Source organism: Melanerpes formicivorus, unplaced genomic scaffold (genome assembly GCF_026170545.1).
Source record: "Melanerpes formicivorus ecotype bairdi unplaced genomic scaffold, bMelFor1.0.p_v2 SCAF_23, whole genome shotgun sequence".
Lineage (NCBI taxonomy): Eukaryota > Metazoa > Chordata > Aves > Piciformes > Picidae > Melanerpes > Melanerpes formicivorus.
The window spans coordinates 10,274,784-10,295,307 of record NW_027142375.1 but is presented as its reverse complement, the minus strand read 5'-3'; the positions used below and the strand labels follow the sequence as shown (position 1 = coordinate 10,295,307).

At 40.4% G+C, this 20,524-nt stretch overlaps 1 protein-coding gene across 3 annotated transcripts in view; it reads right to left on the bottom strand.

Annotated features, from left to right (window-relative positions):
* Positions 1-8,054, bottom strand: part of CRPPA (CDP-L-ribitol pyrophosphorylase A) — a 111,872-nt gene extending 103,818 nt beyond the window's left edge. The window contains exons 1-2 of one of the 3 annotated variants that reach the window (XM_068152495.1): positions 7,562-8,054; positions 239-518 (exon numbers count right to left, since the gene is read on the bottom strand). In XM_068152495.1, coding sequence (XP_068008596.1) covers positions 239-518; positions 7,562-7,725 — 444 coding nt within the window. In that variant the 5' untranslated portion in view covers positions 7,726-8,054. The remainder of the gene's footprint in view (positions 1-238; positions 519-7,561) is intronic. The other 2 variants (XM_068152493.1, XM_068152496.1) reach the window with 2 other exon arrangements.
* Between the last annotated feature and the right edge of the window lie 12,470 nt (positions 8,055-20,524).

Genomic DNA, 20,524 nt, shown 5'->3' with positions numbered 1-20,524 from the left:
AATCTCTTACTGAGTCTCTATGGCAATAATTATTCCCCACAGCAAATAATGTCTGTGGCATTTAAAATTTCTCTCTCCCCAGCTGATCTGTCTGCATAATAGGGGATTCAGAATTTGTTCTAATTAAAAATCAACATACATGAATACAATTGCTTGAAAAATCCTTATTTACCCATCACAACTTTACATTGTGCAGTATGAAGAAGATTGCAGAGTTGTGTTGCTCTGTAGTACCTACCCCATATTCTTTAGCAGCCATGACCACTTTTGCAAGAATATCTTCTTCAACAAATGGCCTCACAGCATCATGGATAATCACTACTTCGGGTTTCTGGAGCAAATGGTTGGGAAGTTCACTCTCTGCAAACACTTTCAGTCCGTTGAAAATTGAGCGATGACGAGTTCTTCCACCTTTTACTACCGTAACTCTCTGGTGGCCATATTTCTCAATGATAGCCTTCATTGTTCCAACATTTTCAGGAGAGACCACCACAATTATGTCAGATATCCAACTTACCCTAGAAGAAACAGCACAAAACCAGAGAAAGTAGACATGAATGACTAGGTAAAAGTATAAGTATCTCCATGAAACAAAGAAATTAATATCAAAACAAATGCAGGCTGGCTAAATAAAACATCTCTCAATGCACTCAAGTCCACATTTTCATGTGTGTATTAGCACATCAGCCAGAAAGAGAGCTACATCGGGAGGATCTCTACTGATACATGGATGTCAACTGAAGTAACTGGAGTTTTGGGAAGGGACTTGCTTCGAATAACCAGTTTGCAGTTGCAAGTTATCCAGCTAGCTCTATAACTGAGGGATGATATGGGGGGAGAATGACCCACAACCCACAATATAAAAGTCAGTCATAAGTGAAGTTGGCTGAAGTCATACTTGTGACAAAGGAATTTAGGAATACAAATTACAGTCACATGTGGCATACTGCACTTCAAAATAACACAAAAGCCATCATTCAAATCCAGTTATTTGTCTTATTTACTAAATGCTATGTAGAGAACAAATGTTCTTAAATTCTTTTATTCCCTTTCTGTCTTCACAGATGACAGGAGTGGCTTCTTGGGTTTGTGTTTGATTTGTCTATTTTTTTAATATGACAGACAAATATATGAGTAGCAACAACTACAAAAATAACTCACTGTTTACTATAATAAAATTAGTCATGTGTAGCCTACACATCCAGCCAGGAAGGGAGATAAGTATGGTACTGCATCCAGTTCTGGAGCCCCTATTACAAGAGGGATATGGACGTGCTGGAACGTGTCCAGAGAAGGGCCACAAGGATGATCAGAGGGCTGGAGAACCTCTCCTACCAGGACAGACTGGAGGAGTTGGGGCTGTTCAGTCTGCAGAAGAGAAGGCTCCCAGGTGACCTAATTGTGGCCTTCCAGTGTCTGAAGGGGGCCTACAGGAAGGCTGGGGAAGGACTTTTCAGGATCACGGGTAGTGATAGGACTAGGGGGAATGGAATGAAGCTGGAGGTGGGGAGATTCAGGCTGGATGTGAGGAGGAAGTTCTTCACCATGAGAGTGGTGAAACCCTGGAATGGGTTGTCCAGGGAGGTGGTTGGGGCGCCTTCCCTGGAGGTGTTTAAGCCCAGGCTGGATGAGGCTCTGGCCAGCCTGATCTAGTGTGGGGTGTCCCTGCCCATGGCAGGGGGGTTGGAACTAGATGATCCTTGTGGTCCCTTCCAACCCTGACTGATACTATGATATTCTCTCAACTAAAACCCGTAGAACTACTGAAACTAAAACTGCAGACATAAGACAGACTAAGGTGCTAAATACTTCCAGTTAGAAATATACAAATAAGACATTTACAGTTCAGATATATAAAGGCTTAAACAATTGGCTTCTGCAATAACAGAAGAAAGCACTGCCTACAAACTACCCTTACTCCAAAAGTGAAGTTGTCTATGGTACAAACCACTCCCCTTGCTTTGTTGTTTCACATAGTTCATCTTCCACCCTGCTTTTGTAAATAATAGAACTCCATAGAGAATTAAATTATTTTTAAGTAAGTATTAAAAATCAACAGAAGTGCTATTAGCATTCTTCAAAAGAAAAATACTTGTTGTTATGTTCATTTTATTATGACCAAAGGCAGAAAATACAGCACTTTTTAATTACTGAAGTTGTTCAAATGTAAAGTCATATGCTTCCAATTTCAGTTCAACCTGTCATTCTCCATGGGTTCATTACAATTTTTTCCAAATCTCTCAGATGGCACAGGCTAGCATAGGCCTACACTTAGCCATAAAATTTAGCACCTCTCCACGACTTCCACTCAGAAGTAGAGTAAACCAACTGATTCATCTCAGTTCCTTCTTTTGAATTTATCAAGAGTCATATAAATAAAGCAAAACTCGAGAAAAGCTATTTCACACTTAAACAAGAACAAGAACTCTGCACTTCTACTTGCAGAAACCAGACAGTATGCACACTCACTGGAGATTGTGTAAGAGGAGCAGCAACACTTCCCATTCTGAAGTTAAACACAACAGATTATGAAGCAAATGGGTAGCACACAGCACTTTCCAATAAGAAGGGAAAAGAGGAGAAGTACTGGTCAGCTTCTGATAAATCTCTGCACGGGGTGAGCGGAATGGCTCAAGGCCTCCAGTGGTACAATACACTGAAAAGTGACAGGATGCGGTCACAGCTCCACCCTGTGTCTGGAGAAACACATTCATCAACTTGAGTATGTCCTCATACTCATTCTGGACTAATGTTCTATAATTAGATCTGACATTTAGAGATGCTTATTCATATATGACTATAAAGGTATCCTCTGTCTTAATTAGATACAGGAAGAGTTTATGCTTTGAAGCCTAACATGTCCCACCAAAACTCATGAAAAGCACTAATTCAGTAAAGTATGTTGCAAATTCTCATGAATGAGAACCATGCACAAGAGAGGTGCTTATTCTTTTAAAGATCTGTTTATGGAAATACTGCAAAGCATTTTAATGAAGTGGAAAGACAACAGTATACACTCAGTCTGGCAGTAAATGGATCCTTTTTTTACCTTTGCAATTTGACACACCCTTTTCTTCATAATGATTTCATACTACAATAGCAAGAAGCTCGGGACTTGATCAAAAACAGTTTTAAAAAGTAAACATCCTTTCCATTCCATAACAGCAGTATTAGATCAAGAAAATGCAAGCTTCAGAGAGATTCAGCACCAGCCATCAAGAAATTCTGAATACTGTGCCCCCACATGCTTCAACAAGCACTAAATACAGAACATAAGCTGTGCTTCCACTGAACAGAAGCTGTAGTTCTAAAGTGGAAATCAGGTGTGATCACATGAAACACAGGTAACAACCCGAGTTATAATCACTTTGTATCTGCCTTGGGAAGACCTCAATACTAGTAGAAAGAATACAATGAAGCAAAAAAGGACTACATGTTGGTTTCCTGCAACAGTTTCTTGTCCTCACCTACAGACTGACTGATCAGCTGCCTTGTCGAAATAGTATTGTTTCATTACAATTCGAACAAAGGTACATACATTTACATTAGCTGAGCCAGAACTCAAAGAAAAGGAGCAACAGATTGAACTACTACATGACTTCCCAACAAACTGCAGAGGAAATTAAATAACCAATTAATTATGCTCTGAGACTCTATCACCTGAATGGTATGTGCTCAGGTACAAACGTGACTGGGGTTTAACCCTCTATCAGTTCACTCACCAACCAGTGCTGAGCCTGAAATCTGAGACAAGGCTTACATAATCACACTTGGTTTCTCCCCAACTCTAAGAGCAGTGACAACTTATTTAACATATAACCTACTGAAATTTGGCAGTTGTCTCAGCAAAAGCCCAAGCATTTGTGAGATGGCTTTTAGTAGTCTAAGATACCATCTTTCACTGCTACAGAGACTCTTCTGATGAACTTATATTCAAGCACCAAATGAGGAAAAGAATTCCCAGGAACATGCAATTTCAGAATGCAAACACGATTTCCTTTCTCCATAACAGCTTTGCTATTACTTTATTGAGGCATGCATGTATATTAACACATATCTATCTTTTATGTTACAAAATAGGAGCTGAAAAGTTTCATAGGTACATTAACTAATTTTTCAGCATCTCATGTACAGAAGCCATTCATTTTTTCCTGAAAGACATTATTCCTGATCAGTCAGGCATGATAATAAAGATAACTTCACAAAGTTAAACAACTGGGTTGTTTGCTATGGTTATTTGTAGCTCATAAGCCATTTCAAGAATAAGGTCAGGACAAAAAGAATTATCACAATAGATACATTTAACAAAACTGTAATTATATGACCTGTAGAGCCAGTATTAGAAGAGAATAGAATAAACCAGGTTGGAAGAGACCTTCAAGATCATCATGTCCAACCCATCAACCAATCCAACCCACCTAATCAACTAAACTATGCAGCCAAGCACACTATCAAGTCTCCTCCTGAACACCTCCAATCATGGTGATTCCACCACCTCCCCGGGCAGCCCATTCCAATGGGCAATCACTCTCTGTGTAGAACTTCATCCTAACATCCAGCCTAAACCTCTGCTGGCACAGCCTGAGACTGTCCTCTTGTTCTGGTGGTGGCTGCCTGGGAGAAGAGACCAACATCCGCCTGTCTACAACCTCCCTTAAGCATGCATCAGCAATTGGGAGAAAATACTTGGCAAATAAACTACACAAGACACTTCCAAAGAGGCAATTCTTTGAAAGCTTCCCCAGGTAATGTTGTTGAGGTGTTTTTTTTTATATCAGGCTACCTGTTTTAAGAGGCTACATTACAGTAAACAAAGCAAACAATGCCATTAGAAAGCTTTACGGAAAAGATTTATTCTGTCAGTAAGCATATTAACTCTGCTTTCTTCTTTCATAATCTTTCACTACACTTTCAACAACTGGTAAAACATGGGCACACCAAGAATAGAAGCAGCTTATTTGCCAGAGAACTACTTTTGAAAGATCAACGTTGACTTTAGTCTGCTTTCCTCTCTATAGCTTTAATAAAATGTGTGCACATGTGCACACAGAACTACAATACCTCCCTGTCTCAGAAAAAGAGACAAACAAATACACAACAACACACAAACAACTAAACCTAGCTAGGACAGAAGCAAAAAGGAGGAATGTCATTCTAGTTATTGAACTTGATGCAAAAGCCTTGCATAGTTTGTCAAAGGCAGAAACAAATGCAATGGGAAAGCCAGCCATCTAAGTTCTCTAACACACTTTTATTGTCAAGGCAAGGCCTGACCTTCCTATCAGCATGACTGTAATGGCAATAAAAAACAACCATTTCTCCTCACTCTATTTTTTCTCACCTCCTCTTCCTAAGGGCATCACCTTTGATGATTATTGGCAGGCCACTGTTCTACATGCAGTCATCCTATGCAACAGGATGTGCTGCTTATTCATTCATGTCTGCTCTTGTCTGCCAGTTTTTTCCACATCAATATTTAAGATGTTTACTACTTGCAGCTGAACAGTGTAAAAAAATTTATCCTTTTCTCCTGTTTTAAAATCACATGCAAAGCAGCTGCAAATTCTTGATTTGCTCATGTATTTCTGTCTGTATGTTGCTACTGTTCTTCCAGCTTAAAAAAACACTCAAATATAGGTGCAGCACCTGAGACAACCAGTTCAATACAAGTCATCACAGGCTAATGAGTCAATGACTCACTCAATTACAGGAGGTTAAAAAAAAAAAAGAAAGAAAGAAAAAGACATCGGAAGAGAGTATCAAGCTGAACACAGAAAACCTGCCACTTCTGGGTGATAGATTAGGTGACAAACTGCAGTTTCTCAACATTACATTTTTTGTGCCTACATTTGCACAAAGTAAGAACAAGGCATCCCCTTTACAGTTTGAAGAGTCAGAAGTGTTGAGGGGAAAATGAAAGCTACTCTGCACTTTGGAGTACATCTGTTCCCAACTCCCCATGCATATACATACCAGCCAACATTCCAGTTCAGTACAGAGATGGCAGAAAGCTCTGTCTGCAAGAGCACTGCCACCAGCTACTGCGCTCCGGAAGTTAAGCTAGGTTGTTACTCTCACAACCGGCTTGGGACCGCACACCTAATCGGACTGTAGAGTAAGAATTCAAAGTTCTAATATTTTTCATCTTTAGGACATAAACATAATACTGTTGCTCAAAGAACTGTTATTTGTTCAGAGCTTACAGGCATAAAAAAAACCAAAACAACTTTCCTATTAATTTCCTTCCCAGACCTCACTCTGTTCTCTTTTCCAGGTCTCTGCTACACTGAGTGAGGATATTATTCTTCTCTGTAGATTCCCATGACATTTTGGCAAAAATTACAGCTGTGACAAACTGGATTGGAGGTTTTGCTTACTGATGTGTTTAGCTTTGTGACTGGCTGCTGTTGAAAGTTAAATAAAGACAACAAGCAATATTTCTTTCATAAATTAACAAGTGACCTGAGGGAAGCCTCTCTGTGTGGGAATGGAAAAATCCCAATATTGATGTTGTACAAGTTTCCATGACTAAAGAACTTTGAGAGACGTTGGCAATTCCATTTCTTTATACCACAATCCATTCCTCTCCATTTATTCTTTCTAAAATCTGGGGTTTCTTCTACTAGCTTCTGAGAAATGTCCAGCACACATCTGACACTCCACTCCTATCTGCAGCTTCAAGTGACACTAGATACAAGACTTACATTATATTAACATTTCACAATAATGGATTAGCTGCCAGTCACATGCCTTGAACTCAACAGACTCACAGAAAGGAAAACCTGCCATCCTGTTACTCACATTCTTTGCTCCAACGAAGAAAAGTTATGCATGCAGCATTACACTATGTGAGCTATCAGTTTCTGGTTCAATAAATATATCTTAAAGGGGACATTCAAGCTTCCTGTCAAAACAGTACATTCCTCCTTGAACTACAATGCATAATGCTGCATTGTAGGCCACAATTATCATGCTATTAAAGGTCAGCCTTTTTTTGGAGGCCTATAGACACTATGAACACTATCTCCAAGCCTGTGGCTGAACAGACCTACTTCCAAGTTCTCTGGATAGCATTATCACTGCCTCCAACAGCTATTGTATGTAGCTCACCAAACCAGCCACGGCTGCTACCGAAACTCTCAAGCTTTGAGGCTGAGGGCCTCTAACACATCTCCAACAGCAGTGGAAAGTGACACAGCTTCAAGGTATTGGCAGCACTGGAGAGAAAGAAGAGCTGCCCGGGATGTCAGTGATAGAGCCAGGTAGGGCCGGGAGACAGCACCCAGCACCTCTCAAATGAGCCCGACCAGTCAGCAGCTCAGAGCGCCCCGGCCCGCACCAGGCCAACGTGCTCCCAGACACCCTGTCACACTTTGATTGGGTGGTGAGGGATCCAGACCCCACCGGAACGCAAAACCAAACCCTCCAAGGGCCGGTGTTGCCAGGGAGACCCAGGGCTTGAGGACAGAGTGGCGAGCTGCTGCCAGAGGTTTCCTAGCGACTGCGGAAGGGAAGGCCCGCAGGGAGCGGACGCGGAGCCGAGCCGCCCCTGCCTCGTTACCTCTCCATCGCCCGCACAGTGTAGCTGACGAGCGGCCTGCCTTGCACAGCGCAGAACTGCTTGGGAGTAGCGCCGCCCAGGCGCTCCCCGCTCCCGCCCGCCGGCAGCACAGCCGCCACCAGCGTAGCGGCGGGCCCATCCCGGCTCCCGCTGCTGGGCTCCATCTGCGCGGGGCACCGCAGCCGCTCCACTCCTTGCCCTCCCCGCGCCCCCAGGAGCGGGAACGCTGCCGGGTCGGCCCAACCTCCCGCCCGCGTGTTTTATTTGCCCGCGACGTCCGCAATCCGAAGAATCCAGCGCCCGCCCGCTGGCCTGCCCTCAGCGCGGACTGGGCCCTGCTTCTCGCCCGCTCCGCGCTAAGGAGGCCCCGCAGAGGAATGCGAGCCTCGGCGCGGCACTGCCGCCCCGCAGCATGCGCCTTAGGCCCCACAAGCTACGCCCGGCTGCCCGGGGCACCGCGATAGGGACACGGCAAGCACACAGCAGCACAAGCGGCGTATTACTACCATTGGCCCTTTAAATGTGAATCCCCACATCGCATGCGCGGCCGGGCTAGGCTGAGCTGGGCTGGTCCGGTCCTACCCGCGGCGAGCCGGGGTGGGTGGTGCTGGCCGCGCCAAGGGAGCGCGGGTCTGGGTCGCTGGGGGCTTCTTAAGCGCTTCTTAGGCGCTGCGGCGGGGCTGGGTCTGGCCGGGCCGCCCTGCCCTGCTCTGAGTTCCCGCGCTGGGAGCGGCGGGAAGCCTCTGCTTCTCAGGGTCTTTTAGTCTGGGCGGGATCCCCTGTCTCGAGAAGGAAATAAATACCTGATGTCGGGAAAGGCGGGCCGGACCAGAGCCCTGCGTCTCCACGCGAGCCCCGGCTGTGCTCGAGTGGCTACGAAGGCAAACAGATTTTGGCTTGCCTCAGGAATAGTGGCCACCGGTTCTAGTGATGTGATTGTCCCTCTCTACTCAGCGCTGATGAGGCCACGCTTTGAGTACTGTGTTCAGTTTTGGTCCCCACACTACAAGAATGACAGTGAGGTACTGGAGTGTACCCAAAGAAGACCTACTATTCTGGCAAAGGACCTTGATGCCAAGTCTTATGAGGAACGTCTGAGGGAACTACATAGAATACATAGAATAAACCAGGTTGGAAGAGACCTTCAAGATCATCGTGTCCAACCCATCAACCAATCCAGCCCACCTAAACAATTAACCCATGGCACCAAGCACCCCATCAAGTCTCCTCCTGAACACCTCCAAACTGGAGTTGTTCAGTCTTAAGAAAGGAGGCTGAGGAGAGACCTCGTTACCCTTTATGACTACCTCAGAGGTTGGGAAGAGGTGGGGGTCAGTTTCTTCTCACTAGCAATAAGTGATAGGACAAGAAGAAACAGCCTCAAGTTGTGCCAGGGGAGGTTCAGGTTGGATATTATGAAAAATTTCTTCACAGAAAGGGTTATCAAGCACTGGAAAGGGCTACCCAGAGCGGTGACAGTCACCAGATATTTGGATGTGGTTCTTGGGGACATGATTTAGTAGTAATGGTTTAGCAGACTCTATGTGAGTGGTTGGACATGGTGATCTCAAAGGTCTTCCCCAACCTCAGCAGTGCTATGATTCTATCCCTGCTGCTCCCCAGGCTGGCTGGGGATGCCTGCCAAAATCTGGTTTCCCTTAATCCTAGGAGGGAGAAGTGGTAATAGCTGTAGTTGATTCACTGAAAGAAGCTAGTATGTTCCAGCTCACCCTCCTGTGTTCCTGTAGGCAATACCTGAGATAGGTTGATGGCAAAATTCATAGGGCTGGTAGCCATCAGTGGCAGAGGAGGCACAGCCTGGGTAAGAGTGGGCTTGCCAAGCAGGGCATTTGTAATCAGCAAATAGGCCCTAGGTTGGTATATCTGGCTTTGCTGGACATCTTAGACTGTAACTGAGTGTATAATACTATTGCTACACTCTATCCTCATCTGGAAGTTTTGGACATCATGCTATAAAGACAGCCTTGCAAATTTGAACTGCTGTGGGCCTATTGCTGCTCATCAGGGAGATATGAGGGCCAGCCACTCCAAAAGGGAAGAGGAGATTGGAATGGAGCATGGAATTAAGGCAGGCATGAACAGATTCACCAACAAGGAGCCAAGATGCTAAGCATGAATCAAGATCAGGGTCAGGCTCCTGGGGTCAAGCATAGTCCGGTGACCACCTGGCATGGTCTCAGTGAGGCAGCAGGTTCCAGGGCAAGCCAAGAAGCCACACCAGTGAGTGCTGCTGAAGGTCAGGGAGGCACCAAACAAGGTGCAGATGTAAGGGGCCAACAATAACACATAAAAGTATCTCCCAAGGGAAAAGGAAGAAAGGAGGGTGAAGCCTTTGCTTCTGGCATTCTACATATCAGCCCTATGGAGCATGTCTCCAAAAGTTTCTGTAAGGAACAATTGTGGACATTGAAGGAAACAGATGTGAAAGAGAGGAAAGAATATGAGTTATACAGATTGCTGAAGGACTTCTGGAATGGAGACCCTTTTTACCAGTGAAAGCATTAGCAAGAAGTTGAACTGCTGTCCTCTAAACAAGTATTGGTGTCATTGTCTTCAGTACTGTTTATCAGGTGAGATTTTCTTCTTTTTCTGTTTTTTTAATCCATTGACTCAGAAACTGTGTTCACCTGTTTCTTTTCCTTTTCAGTGGCTCTTAAATTTTCTTTCCTTGGGAAGTATTTCTCTACACCTAATTCCTGACTGATGACATAGGTTTGTCTGTTGTCTCTTTTCAGGACTTCCAGGTTTGCCCTGACTTTTCCCTACTGTGCAGATTGCTGTCTGTTTGGCATCTCTTCTTTGCCATCAGATGCCCTGAATTAATTTTTCTTCTAAAGGTAGGCACTTCCAGCATCCACAATCATTTTGGACCTGATAGGTTCCGTTATTCTGACTTTTTCTTGCAACAGTTCTGTTCAGATATGTTCATGACAAGTTGTTCCACAACATTCCCAGTTTTTTCTTCTTCCTTTTTTTTTTTTTCTTTCCTTCAGTGTTACAGACAGTCTGAATTCCTGACTCAGGTCTTTATCTTTCCATTTCATAAAGAGCACAGACATTCATCTAGTCAGCTGTAGCTGGTTTTCCAGGAGCAAAATAAAGTCTTTTTTTGTTTCCATGGCTTCTCCCACTGTATGCTGGTTCTAAGGAGTAACTAAGTAGGATATCCACAAACACAGCCTTCAGAATTATTTTCCCCTTCCCTCTTGACATGGTTTTGCATTGCTACCCCTGCTTCACCAATCTCCTGTGCTTAGTACCTTAGAGTTGATGATCTCCAAGGTCCCTTCCAACCCATGCCATTCAACAATTCTATGATTTAACATCACCATCAATTTGTGTCACGTCTTAGCATGAATTAAGAAAACTGGGATTTGGGGGTTACATGTTTTTAATACTCACATACAGCAAGGGACAGGGGCATTTTGTGACTGCATCATTTGTTTCAGTTCCAGTCCATCTGTATTTTTGTTGAATCTGCCTAATAATTTGGTTACTGTGCATATAGGTACATGCTCATACATAAACAGTTGAAGTGAGATAAAACTTCTCACATACTGGGAGAACAATTTTACACAGTTTTTAATTGGCTAAAGAGGGACAGAGGCAACATTTTTGCCTCAAAGCAAGTAAAGAGCTGCCTAATCCATCATTTCTGTGCAAGGGTATAATAACATCTGAAACCACAGTAGTAGTTTTCAATTAAGCAGTAAATATGCCAATCCTATGTTTGAAGAGTAGAAGTCTTTTCTTCTTTTATTGAAGAAAGAAGATACCTACAAACTGGAATCAAGTTGCAGAAGTTAAATTCACCTAAAAATTTAACTTTTTTTGGGAAAAGAAAATACATCTGTTCTTATGACTGAAACTTGCAGCAGTGTTGCCAGAGAGAATTAAGTTATTGGATAGGTAGAAATCATACTGAAGGGTTTTGTGAAAAAATAGTAAAAGAGTAAAATTCCTTAATTTCAAGTTGCAACTGAGTCTTCTGTAAATGTGGTATAAATTAATTGAAGAATTGTCTCTCCCTTGCTTTAAAATAATTGCTAAGCTCTTGAAGTATTTTGGTTTTAATGCAGGCAAGATGAATTTACCTTTTCTTGACCAGCAGCAGAATTCACTATTGTGTGTTTTAAAGGGAAATGCACACAATCAAGGAATATTTTTAAAATTGAAGTGAATTGTTAGAGCAAAATAAACAAAATAAACCCCACAAACAGCATAACAATAATACTTCCTACTATGGAAGTGCAAGATCCACAAAAGACAATATAAAGCTAAAACTATTTAAAATCTGAGAGCCATTTTTTCATCTAACACAGTATCTGCAGCATTCTGAACAGTGAGTCTTTTAGCCAGAACCTTGTATTTGCAGGATTATATTTCACTAATTTTATCCAGATATAGAAGTTCCAACTTTGTTGGTGGCAAACCACAAAGTGAACATCAAGAGCTTTAAGTAGGCAAGGGGAGTATCACTTCTCTTGAGAGTTTTTCTGTTGAGGTAGCATAACAGTCTTGGCTTTATTTAAGTCACCAGTAATGTCCCTAATTGTTTAAGTCGCTGTTTAGAGAGACAGACACAGGTTCTTTGCACATTTAAAGAGATTAGAAAGTCCCCCAGAAGACAATATTTCAGGTTTTATCTGTTGTTATTTCTAGCAGTTTACAAGAGATCTCAGAGGTTTAGGCTTTGACATCATTTCTACATCTCTATATGAGAAATAAAAATAGCAATTGAGAAAGCATAGCCTGGGTAGGCAGTTTATTTCCAGATATTTTATTTTCTTTCTGATTGATCATTCGAAAAAATAATCATGTGTAAGTTTTTTTTGGTGCTCCTCACAATCTTTTACATGTTGCCTGTGACTGAGACCTCCTCACCCCTCCAAGAAGTCCTTTTGGACTGATATATTTCAGTCTTTGTTGCTCAGAGTATTTTCTCTGTGGTGACAGTGGTTCCCAATCCAATATCATGTCTACGAACATGTAGCTTGAGGCAGTGTAATAGTGGAATGTTGAAAAAGGCAAAACTATTTTCCCTCCAAATCATAATGAATACCTTCAGGGAAATCTTATTTCATGTTAGCATAGTTTTATGTTTCTATTTTTAAAAATACGATTGCAAAGGGTTATTTCTTGCTCTGAGATTCTTTGATGAAAGAGGCTATAGATGTGTGGAATACATAAAATGTTGTGCTACTGATTTGCTCCTATTGCTATGTGAGATCAAAACAGCATGTATTCAGCAAGGGAGTTACGCACATGCATAACTTAAATGATGTAAATAGCTGACTATCAAATATCAAAGAATGTGCACAAAATCACCGATAAATCCGATCCCTAAGGGGAATTCTAAGTGCTATTGCCTTAATTAATGAGACAGAAGTGTTCCATGATTTTTAGTTTGTTAGTAGTTGAAGTGCAAATAGAGAATATGAATGCTATAAATGTAAGGGAAATTTGTTCTCCAAAGACAGTGGAAGCTTTTCATAGTTGCACCTCATTTTAGATAAGTGCTGAAAAATATGCTGAGTTCCACTTTTTCTATCATGTAGTTGATATCCACCTTTGGCATAGTTCTACATGGTTCAGGTAGATAAATTTTCTCTAGAGTCTTATGAATATCTGATAACACAGAGAAAGCATCTTGGTTATGTTCTGTGCAAGTGCTGGAGAAAAAAAAAAAAAGACAGAGATTTTATTAATTTGATGTTTAACCCATTTTAAAGCTTCACCCTAGAATGCTATATTCACCCTAGTGTGTTTATCCACTCTGCTCAAAAATACTTCAGGTTATTTCTCTGGGGTATGGAAGGTTAATTCAAGAGCTAATGAGTATTTTGTGTACACAAAGTAAAAGAATTTAAAGATAAGATAATTACCCCATAGGATCTAAGCTAATAATTCATGTGAGTCCCTGACTACAGGAGTCTCTGTGAAATTCAGAAACATAAAAGATTTGAAGGAAGTCTTCTACTGCTTTGGGGAGTGCTTTGGCAGGCAAGGCCTCATGTAATTTTTCATTAGAAATGGTTGAGTAGTCTTAAACATTAGATTCCAGGAGGGTCTTAGTATGCTCTAGGTATATTGGTCAGATGTTGAGTAATGCCAAGAGGAGGAGGTTTATTTATCTGTTCAGCTTTTAATGTCAGCATTTATTGTGCTCATTTATAAGATTTATGTTTCAGGATGTTTGACTGTCAAAGTGTCTTGTATGGTGACCCTAACAAAGATCAAGACATGGAAGCCAAGGCATAGAAATTTTGGAGGTTCTTTTCCACTGCCACTGTGACTTAAAAGCTGGCACCAGCCATTAGGGTTACCTTGGATGAAAGACTAATGATGGTTTCCTTTTCCCAAAATGATTGAAAGCAGAAATAATCTGAACTGATTCAATATGTAGTTTTAAGACAGAGATGCCAGTGACACAGATGAAACAGTACAGAATACTTAAGAGATGAAATTAGATTTGGAATAGAGTTGGGATTTTCACTGATCTAAATATTTGTTTAATTTTTGGTATGCACATATTATCATAGTGTGTCTTACTGCTTCACCATGTTCTGTGTTCTCTTCATGCAATGTTTGTGAAGGGATGAGGAACAATTCACCAGACTTAAAGGGATGGACAGAATCAAATAATAGCAACGAAAATGCGCAGATTTGGTATGAATAGGAGTACAAGCTTTACTCTTTATTGCTACACTGAAAGCGTTACATCTGCATCAGTTGTCATGTTAATAATGATCCTTACTCTTAGAATCCCAGGAATGCTATCCATTATTCCCATATCTGAAGAATATAGATAAACTAAGTTTGCCAAAGTTCATATAGGAGGGGTTAAAACTGTGCAAGTTTTTACTTAACAAATGAAGACTGGTCCTAGCTGTACCATCAGGGACTGAAATTACACTAAGTAAGCCAAGACTCTATCCAACACAAAAACTGGACTTTGCCTTCATGAAGTATTTTAATGGTGTATATTAGACAAATCAATCATGTGGACCTAGTTCATTTTTCTCTTCTTTTAAGGAGTTTTTAGTGCTGTATTATAACTTTGGCAGTTTGTTAGGGAAGTGCCTTAAAATGAAGCCTGCCTTGTGGAAAACTCTGTGAATCTTTTTTTCTCCTTCCAAACATTTGCTTTATAGTGAGCAAAATCTATGGGGTGGCAGTCCCTATAAACAGTACTCTTGTTCTAATCCTTTGCCTCATCGTTTGCTGGCTTGTCCAGTTTTGGCATGAAAATGTCAGATTGGAAATGGTCAGTCCTTTGATCCTGTTCAGTTTTAAGAAAGATTGAGGTTACAGATTTTTCCCAGCTGCAGCAATGTGGCTACCTGTCATCCAGCAATTAGATAGACTCAGCCTGTTTAATATATACCACTGAGCAACCATCAAAGGTTAACCATTTTCCAACATACTAATCTAGTTGGATGGAAACCAACTACCTAATGAAAAATGCTCTGTATGCTGTTACTGGTTTTCTCAGTAATGCAATCCAAGTTTAAAAATTCTTCCTGACATTTGCCTGTGCCAGTGCACTTGTGTTCCCACATACGCCGGTTTCTTCAGTACCCAGCACTTTAGGAAACTGATTAATGTATCCTTTTTTGTTGTTGAAACAGAGATGTGGAACAAGTAACCTAAATACTGTAAAGAAAAGAGACACCATGAGAAAGAGCATTTAGATTTTGCCAGACCCAGAGGTTTCAAAGTAGAGGGCAGAAGCAGGCAGATTTGCAAGGGAGTGCAATGTTTGTGTACCACAAAGTACTGTATTCTCAAGTTCATATTCAGACAGTGGTTTGAATAGTCTGCCTAATGAGGGCTTTTGTGGAATAGCTATGCAAAAATGTATTTAATTACAGAAATAAAAATGGAAATACATCTTAATATGTACTTTATTCTTGGCAAAGGATGTGGCAAACATTTTCTTCTGCAGAAGTGTCAAGATTCAGAACTGTTGGCAAAAAGCTCACAAGAAAATACAGGGGCAATAGTTACAGGGCACCTAGAAGAGGTTTATGGATGACTCACTACTTGTATTCCTAATAGTCTTGTTCACAAAATCAGATTACTGTAATTTTATAAGGCTAGTACTGAGAGGGAATCTGCTGGCAGATTTTCATAGGTTGTAAGCAGGATTTGAGACAAAATTTTCAACAAGGAAGTCCAGGTGTGTGATTGATTGATAGCTTTCAAAGAAACCAGTACATGAACCTTTTCAGTTTAGTTCTTTCTCCTCAGAAAGAGGAGGCTGTGGACGCTGACCAATGTAGTGCAACATGAGTTTCTGTGAAGATTTCAGATTCTGAAATCTCTCAAACTTGTACTGGTTCAGTAGGGAACGTGTGGATGGTACAGACACACTGTGCTGTACATTGTTCCCACATTCTTGTGGGAGGAGAAGACACAGAGACAGTCGGAAATGGTTATGTGCCATGTAGATTTAAACTTGGCAGTCTGTTAATTCCCAAGGGGAGCATGTGCATTGGCTAATGTTTGGCTTGGCAATCTGCAGACAGAACAAGTCTTTTGAAGTCTCATTAAAAGTTGTGATGATCAGAAGAAAATGAAGGACATCCATCACATGCTGTCCTCCATGTGTGTGATGTCATTTTGTTCCTTTTTTTTTTTAAATCCATTTTCTCATCTTTCTCCTCTTCTAGACATTCAGACATTTCAATGTCTAAAAACCAAAGATGCAATGCAATGCAATGATACAACCTGTTCCCTGCTGCTATGAACTGTTTTGGCTATTGTCCTAAAAACTGCAATAAAGATGTACAAAAGCAAAACTTTCAGCAGGCATTTTTCAGTGGGGAAAAAGCCATAATCTAGTGATCCTTGTTAAAACCAACATTTTTGCAGCTTTACAGTTTAGAAACATTCAGACCTCTGTTCTCCATCCCAGTTTAATGGCCATAGGGAATCTAAAAGAACTTTCTTCAGCCAGCCCCAAAAATAAATGAATAAATAAATAAGTAAATAAGTAAAGTAATGTAACAAGCAACAGATGTTTAAACTTGCTTCAGCTGCAGTTATAACAAAGTCTTTGTGCTAACGGTGTCTGGTTTTTTTAAAGCTCGGCATAGTCCTTCCATTTCTCAGGGGCTGTTCTTGTGGTAGGGCTAGAGAAATACTTTCCTCTTTAGGCCCTCATCCTCAACTCTCCACTCTTCCATATAAAAGAACTTTAATGAATATGCCTGGTTAGCTCTTCTTTAGCCCACCAAAGCATTGGACTTCACAGACTGGTTCATGCTTTTACTGAGTTTCTTTGCCATTTCCTCACTAAGTTACTTCTCACTGGTCTAACTAAACAAATGAGATGTGGAACTCCCAGGTCAAGTCAGAGCATGACTTTTCCTCTCAGTACTCAAAATTAAAAGATTATACATCCAGTCATTCTTAAAAGAGATTTAGATATTTCTGTATCAAAAGGAAGTGTGCCATATTAAGTATACTTCAGAACAGCCAAGGATTTATTTAAACAGTGATACACTCTTGCTCAACTACTAAAATAGGGCAGGGAAGAAAAAACAGGCAAAGTGTTCAACAATACATCTTTAGATTATTTAGTATTTTTTACTTAAGTAGATAGTCACACAGGTTACTTTTTGACAGCACTTGTCTTTGCTGTTTAGTAAACACAACTATATTATTGCTGTAGTGTATTCTGATTTAGGCCTCTTTTCTTTATTTTCCCTTGCATTCATGAAGGACCATATTCCACAAGTAGCCCTATCAGAGTCAGTGGTCCTGATTTTTATTGATATTAAGATGTCCTCTGTGTTTCTTTGTGGTTGTATAGAGGGATTAAAAAGGCTTGAACTCTAGCTAGGTAATGTAAGGCTACCTCATTCACTCATATGTTTTCAAACTGAAGTCTGTTAAACAAAAATGGCTCCTAAAATGAAGTTACACTCCAGTGTTTGTAGAGATTTTTCTCAGCAATTAGTAGAGACTAGTTATTTTCATGACATGCAGTTTGATGAGCATTAATCAAGAATTAAGAGCATTTTGTTGTTGTGGAAATACTGAGGAAGGTAAATATTTGAATATTAACTCAGTGATGGGAAATAACACTTGTAAATCCCACTTCCCTAGTGTCAGTCTATGTAACTCATGCAGTGAGTGAGCTGAAAGGCTCCATGTGCTTCAGAAAGATCCACAGGCAGGTTTTTTGTTTGGGGGTGACACTTGGGCAAAATTAACAAATCCAGTGACAGAATGTCTGCTTAACTCATAAATCTCTAGAGAATTTTCAGTTGTAGCCGGGAGCAATGTTGATATGTATGTCAATGAACTTAAAATCAAAGCCCCTTGCCTGGCCTAGGGGAAAGGAAATGCATCATGAGAATAGGATACCTTCCAACACTAAGGATTCCTTCTAATTTTCCACTGAACACCTCCAGGTTAATACTGTAGCAACAAGACTCTCAGAGTGGAATGTATTGAACAGTCCTTTCTTGATTAATGTTGTACTTCTCTGGGAAGGATATAAAGGTCAAGGTTAGGAGGACTACAGTGATTTACTACCAGGAATCTGTTAGGTATTTTGAAGGGTGTGATTCAAATGTCTGCTTTATTTCCAAACAAATGACTGAACTTGGATTGGGTGCTTTTGATTCCAAAGCTGCGGGAAAGGAAAGAGCAATATTACTATTGCTTAGAAACTGAATCAATAAACTTTTCAAGGGCCTTTCTAGCATAGACTGCAAGTGTCAGGCCCTTCTGACTCCCACAGTTGGTAATGTCTTAATGGCACATACTACCTACCACTGTCTCAAGGGTTCCTCTGAGTGCTACCATGCTATCAAAGTGATTAACATCTGGTTGAGTTTGTTTCTATCACACAGAATCACAGAATGTTAGGGTTTGGAAGGGGACCTCAAAAGATCGTCTAGTCCAACCCCCCTGACAGAGCAGGAGCACCTAGAGCACGTTGATGTGATGTCTGAGGAAAAATGATTTTAATTCATTATGTCCAGCAAAATTTCAGGAAGTTATCATAATGGAAGTGTGTCAAGTTATTCCCCTTCAGGTAGTTCTGTGTGAAAAGACCAGCCAGAAGTGCTCTCTGTTGCTAAATGCAAGCTCTTACTAGATGTTCATATTGTTCCTACAGTCAAACTTCACTGCCTGGAGAAGAGTCATGAGCAAGATGTGTGGGGTATTTTCCACCGTTCTTATTCCTGGGACTCAAACACAGAACAGGCAGAGCAATCTTACTGATATGTAGTGATTATTTGCTGTGAAAATAATTTTGGTTACATTTTGGTCCATTATGTCAATCTTTTGTGCTTTATCATCTCAAACAAGTATCTGGAGAACACTTTTTAAATGGGCATATGCTTGACATTTGGAAATAACAATTCCCTCATAAAATAGATTGAATGACACTATAATGTCTATTAAAATAAAAACTAGGATATCTGTAGGTCCACTGAACTGATGTACCTAGGAGCAATGTCATGTCACCTCTCTCCCTGATAACTCCTTTATTCATCATCTGTCCTCTTAGTCTTAAAAGAAGCACCTTTAGGATCAGAGAATTTAAGTCTTGATGGTCTCTGATCTCATTGTTCTGATACGTTCATGACCAAGGAACTCAACTTGAGAAAACTAGGTCATTAGTGCATTGTTTTTAACTGTACCCACAGGTAGATCACTTTGTATTTTTTCTTTGACATATCTATCTTTTTTACACATAGCAGATTTTGGAGAGAATTCTTGGATGTTGCTTTGAAGAAAAATCATTACATCTTCTCAATAAAACTTAGGATTCACAAAGTCAAGGAGTTGCAGTGGTTTTCAAACAGGTCTGCATTAACGACCAAGAAAGATCTCTGCCAAGAAATTTATGATGAATCTTTTGGAATTAACATGCAAAATAGAATGAGATAAAGTGAAGGTCAAAGGGAGCTTGTGTGAGACCTTATCAGAAAAGACTTTTCATTACCCTCTTCTTGGGTATTCTTTTCTTCAGGTGGAAGTGGCTTGTAAAAGTTAATGATTTAAAAATAGCAAAATCCCTTGATGAAATCTTGCCCATAGTACTTCAGTGGAGTTTGAAAGATGAAGAATAGGTGATTCATGGACTATGTGTTGACAGGTAGATTGCTTACTGTACATTTCCTGCTACATTCCATAACAATGTGTAGATAATATGCAGGATATTGTCTACTCTATGGGAAAGATGAAACTGTTATTTTTACCATTAGTGTTACCATCAGTCTTTTCTGTGCTCATCTCTAATAAAAGGAAGACAAAGTGGTTGTGTCCTACTGGCTTGTAAAATTTCCTTAATACACTCTTCTTTTGCAATATACAACTTTAAGAATCATTAGATAAGCACCTTGGTTGGACCACTAATAAGCACCATCTGCTTAACAGCCATATAAGATTTTTAAATCCAAAAAGACCCCACAGAAAGATTGTTTTAATGTTAAGTATCACAGATAAGATGTTTGCTTTTAACCAAGTTACAGCCTCCTTTTTAAGAGTAAGTATTGGGAGTGATGAAAAGATGGGCACTTTTGTACATAGAGCCAGACCATACCATTTTTAGCAGTGTTTATTTTTGTAAAAAGAAACCAATGAATTTGATAGACATCATACCTGTCTTTAGATTGCACACTTTTAGACAAAAATAATACAGAGTGGAGAATGAATGAAACTGAAGCTTTTTTTTTGTGGTTGTTATTGCTACTTCAAAATAACACCTAAGTCTATGAATGTTCAAAATGAAAATATATATATATCAAGAATGCTAAAATGTCTATTTTACATTATCTACAAAATGCATGTTCTAATCCAGCCATCAATCATAGGAAAATACTTTGATACATGAGAAAAACTATAAACATAAGAACATTTTGGAGGGAAGTAACACACATAGAAGCTCATTAAATAATTACAACAACAAATAAA